This window comes from Polypterus senegalus, chromosome 3 (genome assembly GCF_016835505.1).
Source record: "Polypterus senegalus isolate Bchr_013 chromosome 3, ASM1683550v1, whole genome shotgun sequence".
In the NCBI taxonomy this organism is placed as follows: domain Eukaryota; kingdom Metazoa; phylum Chordata; class Cladistia; order Polypteriformes; family Polypteridae; genus Polypterus; species Polypterus senegalus.
In genome coordinates, this window is record NC_053156.1 from 52,770,135 (window position 1) to 52,780,712 (window position 10,578).

The 10,578-nt window shown below is 41.5% G+C and overlaps 1 protein-coding gene across 1 annotated transcript in view; it reads left to right on the top strand.

Moving 5' to 3' along the window:
- The window catches only part of LOC120526483 (leucine-rich repeat and calponin homology domain-containing protein 4-like), a 156,717-nt gene extending 147,208 nt beyond the window's left edge, over positions 1–9,509 (top strand). The window contains exon 4 of the mRNA XM_039749648.1: positions 9,210–9,509. Coding sequence (XP_039605582.1) covers positions 9,210–9,509 — 300 coding nt within the window. The remainder of the gene's footprint in view (positions 1–9,209) is intronic.
- The last annotated feature ends 1,069 nt before the right edge of the window (positions 9,510–10,578 follow it).

Sequence of the window (10,578 nt, forward strand, 5' to 3'; positions counted from 1 at the left end):
CCCAGTGTCAAAGCAGTGCTACTGTTCCTGTGTGGTTTATCTTTATTTCTTAGAGTCACATTTCTGCCACGGCTTTATAAAAACACTAAAACTAACCGCATATTGTTTATTAGTGTAATGCATCTGATTGTAATTAACCTCTAACAATATAATGGTCCAGGAATAGCCATAGTATTCCAAATACCATAACTGCTTTAGCGTTTTTTCTCTCACTGCACTTTCTTTTTCTTCTTTCTGCTGCTCCCGTTAGGGGTTGCCACATCGAATCATCTTTTTCCATATTACTCTCACTGCACCACTTGGAGTATTTATATCACTGTATCTGAGTGGGGAATCACAGCAGCAGCTGATCAGAAAGAGAATTATCGGGATACAGCATCAAGCACACGCTGCCTCAGCCACAGCAAAATGCTCCAGAGACTTTCCTGTACAGACCTCGCGGTTCAGAAACAGTTTCATCCCAAGAACTTTAAACACAGTCAAACAGTCAATCAAGTGCTCCTTGTAGAACTGTTTGTGCTTATAAGTACAATTACCTCACTGTAAACTTGCACTACAGTTATAATATCGCACAACCTGCGCCACTTTATAAAGCGCGTATTTACATATGATGACGATATCATTTTTAAGATGACATGCAGCAAAATATGTGATTATATAATACAGATAACACTTTAGCTTCATTTAAATAATCTGTATTGTTAATAATTAAACATGTGAGGAAACGGTGCTGCAGCGCTAGCAGTTCACGGATTGATCCTACCTCGTGCTGTATTCTTGCTGGGCTGGCGCGACCCTAGATGGATAGATGGATAGAATAATTACACATATACTACGAAAGATATTTCAATGTTCTTTAAATGTTTTGAAGAATCGTCGTTCTAAGCTTACAGATGGCTTAACGTCTATTACAGAGCTGATTGTGTGGCGATTGGGTATTTGGAGAAAGAAAAGTTAGGACAGGAATTGGAGGTTAGTACTTCTGAAAGAGACAGTAATGCAGCAATAATTTCATCAAAGGTCGTGCACAATCACTGCGCTACCATGTTCCCATGTTTAATAACATGCTTTCATTCCTGTCATCATGAAAATGATATCACGTATACATCTCAGTATTTTAGTTATTCAGAGAGCTGTAATATCACCAATGTAATGGATTCTGTGTCCTGTCAGAGAAAGAGAAAGCCCGGAAGCAGGTAGTGATTCACACATATAGAGCACATAAAAGAACACATACAAAACAAAGCATTTAACATGCCACTTTAGTTACGATGGGATCGAGAAACTAGTAAATTAAACGATTTTAAGATGAAGTTTATGATGTTCTGCTTTAATGACAAAATAAACTATGTGATTAAAGTGGAAATTTCGAGATTAAAGTTGACATTTCGTGCTTTTTTCCCCACTGTGTGCCTATTTTTTTTCTCTGTACCCTAATAGGCTTTCATATGACACTCAGACAGTGAGCTACGACTCACCTTTTCACGGTAACTTTGATATATGACAACTTCTTTTTTATTTTGGGCACTGTGCGGCTTTGTGAACTTGAGATTTCGAGTTTCTCCGACACTCTGTCACTCAATCAGCTTCCTTTTGTTGATTATTCCACTGTTTAAACCAACAAATAGTACAGGTTTCCTTGCCTCCACTTGGTATTCGCTGAAATTCTTATATTTTTCCCCTGTCCTTTTCCCATTGTCTTTTCACAGAAGGCTGAGCTTAAGGGCTTTTTATATTGATTTGTATATTCAAAGAGGCGTAATTCTGGGAGGAGTTGGGGCAGGACAGCAGGCGCATGCACAATAGTTACTTTTCACGCTGATCGGAATTTATGTAGCGGAAGAACATGGAAGTTTGCGTACGCACAGATTCCTGTATCTGGATTTTTCTGTGTGTAAGCACATTTCGGCTTTTGTGCTTACGTCATGTTATAGTGCAAATTCTACACACGGCGTTATGCATGAGGCCCCTGGTCTGGTTTTGTGGTGTTTTGAGGTTGTTGTGGAGTGAAATTTTGCATATAAGTTGATAAATATTTTGCATGTCTTTATTTGTATGGTTAAATACCCTTACCCCTTTTAGGAGTGAATCTCTTTGTAAGTTTATGACAGGGTTGGGGGAAGTGCCTCAAACCAGTTTGCCAAGTGACTCTCTGCAGCGCTCTCTCTCAGTCAACTCCCACATGGAGGCCAACTATCTAGCTGGCAAGCTTCACCTTACCAAATGGTTTTGGGGGCAGATGTGAAGGTATTCTGTGCCCCATTGGTCTGAAGTATGACTGTTTAGAATTGGCTTGTATCAGAAGCCTTTAAGTACCATGACGCCCTATTGGCTTTAAGGTTTTTACAGAAAATCTATAAATGTGCTTGCTTTACCCCTCCTTCTCTCTCTGTTACCAACTGATGAAGGAGCAGCTCACACACCATGAACTGAAAAGGACAACACAATGAAGTGCACAGCTCGATAGCCATATTGAGACAGGCATGTGGCCTGTTCTGAAGAAAGCTGACCAAAAATGAGGACTTAACTAGAGACATTTTAAGTAACTAACAAGTCTGTGTGCTGCCTGAAACTACACATCGGCATTTATCAGGTCGTATGGTTGCCAACATTTAAATGTAATTTGCATATTGGTATTATTTATGAATATTATCAATAATACATTATTTAAATTGTAACTTACTCCTGCTTGTCTTTTACTACACCTATTTGCCTGAGGTTATAAATGCAGAAGGGAAGATGGTATAATACGGTACAATACCTTATAAACAGTGGTAAGTCAGTGAGATTTAAGGAATTGTGATAAAGGCTATACATTAATAATACAAAAGGGGAAAGTAGATTACTCTACCAAGACAAAACAGAGGTCTTCACTGTTTTTAACCATTTTCTGTTTCTGCTTCACAACGCAATCTTTGAACTCTGCAGTCTTCTAGTGTTCTTGCTCTCTTCACTGTCTCCAGGTTTTCCCACTCTACTCTTCTCCAGCTCATGCAGCATTTTTTGCTCACCCCAATGGCCTCCTACATGGACAGTGGATTAAAAAGCTTGTATGTACTTACCTGCTGATACTGGGCCTCTCCCTGCAATTCCTTCCATCGACTTCATGACTACCCTTTACCTTGCTGATCACAGTGTCCATCTGGGTTCTTGAAGATCAATGCTGGACTTACTGGAGTGTACCACTTCTACACGTGCATGTGTATAGTAGTTTTTCAGGTGGTGAAAACGTCTCGCTTTAGTTTTTTTACTGACACGTATCTATGCTTTTGTATGTTTTTTTTAATGTTTCCAGGTTGTTGCTGGGACACTTCCATGTGGGCACTACTTTTACATTCTAAAATCAATTCTTGTTGTTCATAGGCATAACTCTTTAACTGCCACACTGACATCAGAAGCAAAACTGATGGAATCAGCAGTTCAGCTCAAATAGTCTGACTTCCTCTAATTAAAGGACAACTGCATTGCCCTCTGGTCTAAGTCTCTCTGTCATGCTTGACAACACTCTTGAGCTTTGAACATAACATCTCAGGTGTAGTCTCAACTTTATTCTATCACCTATAAAACATTAGCAGAGTCCAACTTACATGCCCACCTCCTCCAAGCATCTTCATGACCTCAAAGCTTAGATGAATAAAATGTTTACTTTGTAAATGCTATAGAGGATAGAATGGGATCTTTACTGGGATGGAGGGTGATTCCTTGCTGATCTGGGAGGCTGTAATGGAAGCTGGAATGAAAGAATAGTGGATTCATCCCCCCAGTACAAGAAGTGGCAGTGCTCCTATGGCCTGCTCCCAGTTTGGACACCCGCAAGATTTGCATAGGACTTTTACTTCAGAAAGGCAATCCTGTTATGGTCCTTGGGTGAGGACAGAGGGCGCTGCCAGGGAAAGAGGACTCTGGTTTGGTAAGCTTCTGCATTACCTGGAACTGCTTTCACAATGCAATGCCATGTCCTGAGAAGTACTCTTGGGTCCAACATAAAATGAAACATCTCACCTCACTCTACAAGTCAGAATCGGGAGAAAGAGGACAATGCATGCCAAGGAGGTGTGCAAGGAGATGGAAAGACATTTTGTTACATTGTACTGTGCTGGACCTAGTTAAAGAGCATGTTAAGGTACTGTTATACAGTAAAATCACTTTATTTTATCCTGAAATATCTGTGGCAGTTGTGGGTTTGGGGGTCTGAGGTACCCCCAATTTCAGGGACCTTCCAGGTCAAAGCTTTTAATATTATATGTTAGTCAAACTGTGCAGTGGAACTGCTGGAGCCAGGGAAGGACAAGCTGTGGTGTCACTGCACTGCCCTGAGCCTAATACTTTCAGTCACAGAGTACACATTCACAGAGTCATTTTCTCTTTCTGATTATTCAGGTTGTGTTTTATTTGCTGTCTGTCATTGAGGCATCACAATGAAGGCCGAGCCTTGACCACAAGTTCTTTAATGAAAGGATAAAACCAATGTAAGGCAAAAAACATGGCAGAACAACAATACAAAATTAAAGGCATTCTACGTACAGTACAGGCCAAAAGTTTGGACACACCTCCTCATTCAATGTGTTTTCTTTATTTTCATGACCATTTACAGCACTCCATCACTCTCCTTCTTGGTCAAATAGTCCTTACACAGCCTGGAGGTGTGTTTGGGGTCATTGTCTTGTTGAAAAATAAATGATCGTCCAACTAACCTGACTTCTGCACAACACAACTGCTGGTCCCAACCCCATTGATAAAGCAAGAAATTCCACTAAATAACCCCGACAAGGCACACCTGTGAAGTGAAAACAATTTCAGGTGACTACCTGTTGAAGCTCATCGAGAGAATGCCAAGAGTGTGCAAAGCAGTAATCAGAGCAAAGGGTGGCTATTTTGAAGAAACTAGAATATAAAACATGTTTTCAGTTATTTCACCTTTTTTTGTTAAGTACACAACTCCACATGTGTTCATTCATAGTTTTAATGCCTTCAGTGAGAATCTACCAATGTAAATGGTCATGAAAATAAAGAAAACACATTGACTGAGGAGGTGTGTCCAACCTTTGGCCTGTACTGTATATAGCGAGCCAAATGTACCCTATGTGTGGTGGTGCACTCATTTGCATTGATACCTCATGGGTCTTCAGTTCAAGTCTCAGGCCTGAGCACTGCATGTCTGCTATTTCATGTTCCCCAATTTCTCTATTTGGGCTTTCTCCACATACAGTCACTTCCCTCCCACATCCCCGTGGCATGTATGCTTCATTGATTAGCAACTCTAAAATGCCCTTCTTTAAGTGACTATCAAGCATCTTAACGCTTTTTGCCCCATGATTGACTGGTGAACCATACAATATTGGCAGCCACCTTGTATCCAGTGATGACTGAATACATAAGAGCTCTACACAACTTTGAACTGATTAAGTGGATCAGAAAATGGAATGAAGGCAAGCACCCTGATATAGCTAGCCATCACTCAAGAATCCAAAAAAGATGGTCATTATGACACACTCTGATTGAGGAGCATTACCCGTTCTGTGGTCCAAATTGACTTTCTTCCATGGGATGATGTTATGTGGCACTACCGTAGGTTTTGAGTAAGCAGGATTTAAAAAGGGCATAACCATCAAACCACAAAGAATTTCTCCAGTCATCTTTGTTCATATTTTAGCCCACAGACATTTAGTGATGGTGGCCAAAAGGATACTCAAGAAAAGGATCTTCAGTAGTAAGTTCACCTTCTTGACAACTGTGAACCACATCTCACTTAGAAGAAATGTCTACTTTGTCTCCAGCCACAACTAACCATAGACAAGTAGAGAGATTGAAAACTGCTTGTTGGATTTTAATAGTATCAAATATTTAATTCTTACTGGGGCAGTTTGCAGCCAGGTGTGTAGTGGACAGGTTGAGGATCAGCACCTCCAAGTTTGAGGTCAAGGTTTTTAGCTCACAGAGTGCTCTCTCGAATTTGGGGATGAGGAGCTGCCTCAAGCAGAAGAGTTTAAGAATCTCAGGATCTTCTTAATGAGTGAGAGAAGAAGAAAGTGGTAGATCGATAAGTAGGTGGGATCGGTGTCCACTGTCATGCAGATGTTGTTCCAGTCAGTAAAAGTGGAGAGCTGAGCTGAAATGGAAAGCTCTTGGTTTACGGGTCAATCCATGCTCCTACCCTCACCCATGGTCACTAGCTTTGAATAGTGACCAAAAGTACTAGATTGCAGATACAACTGGCAAAAAAGAGCTTCCTTTGCAGAGTGTCTGAGCTTAGATTTAGTAAGAAGCACAGACATTCAGGATAAACTCAAAATAGAGCTGCTGCTCCTCTGCATTGAAAGGAGTCGGTTGTAGATGTAATACATGCTGGAGAGATCATATCTCTCAGCTGGCCTGAGAACACCTCAGTAACCCCTATGGTGCAACGCCCAGAGAGTGGAAGAACCAGGAGAGGAGCAGTATCTCCCCTGGAACAAGAGAGGGCAGCTGCCCTGGTAGGTGTTTGGGCCATGGGAACAGAGCTTGGAAGCTCAACCCTGTGGGGGCTTGGACATTTGCTAAGATCTGGACAGGAACTTTGTACACCTGGAGTGCTTCTGGGTGCCAATGCAGCACTGCCGCCACACCAGGAAGTGCTGCAGGAAGGTCATCAGGGAGCACCTGAAGCACATCCGGGTGAACTATAAAAGGGGCCGCCTCACTCCATTCGAAAAGTTGGAGTCGGGAGGCAGAGGATGGAGTTTGCAAGTGGAGGAGTGAGGGCAGCAGAGAAGAAGAAGAAGAAGAATAAAGAAAGAAGGACCGAGCTGTATTGTGGCTGCTGTTGCACTGTGTCAGGTGCTGTAAAGAAGAAAACAAATCAAGCGTATGTTTGGACTTCTGTGTGTCCTGGTGTCTGTCTGTAGTCGGGCTGAACTTCCACAAAGAGGAGATGGAGTGGTGGTGGGGAGCAGCAATGTCTGGGCATATTTGCTGAGACTGGTGCTTCCATGACCTGGACCAGGATAAGTGACAGAAAATGGATGGATAGATGGATAGTTATAAAATGAAAAGTGAAACAAATACAAACAATATCGGGGGAACAAGACTTGAGATGTTGACTGCCTTGAGTGTAAATCTGTTACTGACCCATCTGTATACCTGAACCAACTCTAATCTAAACAGCAGTTAAATGCTGAACATGGCCGTTACCAGATCACCAAAATAAATATGGTGTGCACAAAGGTAACCCATGTAAACACAGAAGCAACACACAGAAGACATACTAGCTGAGAACTGATCCTGTGTTGACTAGATCTATGCAAAAGGTGTAAGAATGAGTCAGCCATTCTTTATCCCACACTGCATGTTTTATATGAACAAGATTCAAAGCTACCAGGATCACTTATTGTTATAACTACAGCATCTGACTGTGGCTTGATCAGAAGTATTAGATCACCCCTCACAGTGCCTATAAATTTTAAGAATCGCACTCTTAAACAATAAACATGTCTGGATCCTGGGGCCATGCTTCAGAGATTGCTTAAGGATTATCCCATATATTCTACTATAACTACTGAACCCTTTCATCGTTTCTTTGCATTCTATCCTCCACATTTCCCTCAGCATGAAAAAAGCCACTGATCCCCACAGTTACAAAGTGACAGCTGTCAACAGAGCTGTGAATTCGGTGGCTTTTGAAAATCTGATGACATCATTGACACTGTTAAGTTTGGAAACAGCACACCTCACGGGTGGGCGCCCTGAAATCCATATCTCACAACAGTGGGACGCAAATAGCATTTTGTCAGTTTTGCTGTCATCTGATGGCACTAATCTAATTTCAAAGTGTAATGTTGACTGTAAAAAGAGGCGATGTGAAGATCACATGATGTGAGTAACCTGCATTGTCTCTATACGTCAGAATGCTCAGGAGTTTATGGATAGAGAAGTCTTGCGTTTAGCTGTCTCTAGCCGGTTTTAGATACATATGAAAGGCACTACTGTACATCATAGATAGATTGGAAAGTGGTATAAAAATGGGGACATAGTAATTAGTTTTAATTCAAATTGAATTTTATTGGTCAGAAACCCTTATACACACTGTATAATATGTAGTGAAATGCTTGGCTGCTAAAATCCAAGACTGTACATTAGAAGGGTAATAAAAAGATAATACATAGTAAATACTCAACTCTATAAATATTAATATGTACAATGACAGCGCTATATTATAAAAAAACAATATATAATAAGAATGTTATATAGGAGAATTAATAATAGGACATCTGGTAGCTGCAGGCACTTTTCTAATTTAGGATGGACTGTGGACAGAAGCTCCTCCTCAGTCTCTCTGAACTTGCCTTCAGGCAGCAGCAGCATTTCTTTGACCACAGCAAAGAGAAGAGGCCATTATTGGGAAGGCTGGTGTCACTGATAATTTTCTTTGCACTGGTTCAAAACCACTTGATCTAGATGTTCTGGAAGTTAGAGAGTGAATTCCCACCAATGCATTCAGCTAACAATAAAACTCTCTGTAGAGCCTTGTGGTCCCCAGCTGAGTGCTGTTCCCAAAGCAAACAGTAATATTTCCTGTCAGGATACTTTAGAGTGGCCTAAAATCCATCAGGTATCTAAGGAGGTAGGGATGTTGTTGTTCCTTCTTCACCGAGGTGTCAATATGCTTGGAGCAGGACAGGTCCTCCATGATGTGGATACCTAGGTATCTGGAGCTGTCCATCCTCTCCACCTGAGTACTGCTAATTCTTGAGAGGGTGGTATTGCTTCTGTTGTTTTCTCCCAAAGTCCACAATCAGCTCCTTCATCTTGCTGAAATGCAGAAGTAGGCTATTGTCCTGACACCGGTGTGACAGACAGTCCGTTTCATCCAGGTAGGCTTGCTCATTTTTGTTACAAATCAAGTCCACCAGAGCTGTGTCATCAGTAAACTTGACAATGATGTGAGAGTCATGTGCAGTATGAGTCATGGGAGAAGCGGCAAGTGAGAGACAGCAACCAGTTTTGAAAAGTCAAAGTGCACTGTACAAATGTATTAAAATAAAAACAAACTAATGAATGCAGTCCAGAAAGTAAGTCATGAAATAGTCCATTAAAAGGCAGTCCATTTGTGGAGGTTAAAAATTGTCAATAAATAGTTTAAAATCCCTTTTAGAAAGCCTTCAAGACATCAGGTTTGGCTCCTCGGTAAGATAATTAGAGCTGAATGTCTGTCTGTCTCTCTGTTCCTCCAGCTCACACCAGTGGGTCTGCTTAGCTGGAAGCGACCAGACAGCTGCAGTCACCTTCATCTGACTCCTGTCTTGCCTGCCCTATTCGGCTTCAGCCGAGACATACTTATCTGGCCCTACATTATCCCATACACTGTATCGTGCTCCCTGGATGTTGGGAAGGTCAATCCAATTCCCTGCTCTTACACTAAAGGACAGTGGGACACTTTTTGGAGCACAATTGCCTTCACTCCTTTGCAGGAGCCAGAGCACCCTGCTACTTCTCCTCAGCCACGCTTTCTTGCTCCAATGATTGTGCCTTGAAGTTCACACTCCTTATCCTCCAACTTCCCCCAATACTGCTCTGCCTTTCCTTTTAAATATTTGTAGGCACATGTGCATAATTTCATGTCCTGGAAGTGTCACCAAGGCAATTAGCCACACCATGCTTAACTTTACGTGAATGCATGATTCGCTGACCACTTCAGTGACACTCCACAGTCGGTCCACCACATTAAGACACATCTGCCCACCGTTTTAAATTTGCATTGCCATGGGCCTCACCTCGTGACAAAGATTATTGTAAGAGTTGAAGGACCAGGAGTTAAATCACAACATGAAAGTATTGCCCAGTAAAGCAAAGGATCAAAACTGGCGATGAATGAACTGCACTGAATTTGCTTTTCCACAAGCTTGGAAAAATCGCAGAAATGTTTGAGAACTTCACAAAATACATTGAAGTCAACGGGGAAAGAGAAGCTGAACTTTTTGAGTGGATTATAATGGTGCAATGGCCTTTTCCGTGTCTCTGATGACTAAGGAAATGTCTGCTAACTATGCTGGACCTATTATTGTGGCCAAAAATGTAACTCAAGTTGTCAGTCAAGCCTCCAAGAAAAAAAATTAATTAAATTAAATATAAGAACGGCAACATTTCTTCCGGGCAGGAAGCATAAATCCACTAAGGCTTGCCCCCACAGATTCCATAGCAGGTACTCACTTGAACTGAAAAGTCCAGTTTTTCTTTCTTTCCCCTGACACTTACTTGCCTACTGCCGCTGCTACCAAATAAGCACAACACTGAAGCACATGGATTCTTCAAAGGTAGACTAGCGTATTATGCACAGGTCACACACAAGTAAATAACAAAACAACCAAAAAATTACCTCGAAGACACATATACACAGAAACATTTCCAGTTTCCTTCTACATACATGTTTTGTGTTTAAATGTATTTGGAAGTTTTCTGCTAAGTTTTAGCCCACTACTGGTATCAGCACTATATACTCAGTGAGCTGTCCCATACAACATTGGCTGCCATGCTTGTCATGCAAAAGCATCATGGGGCACTGGGAAAAAAAAAATGTTTGTCTAAGCTGGCCTTATGGCGAAT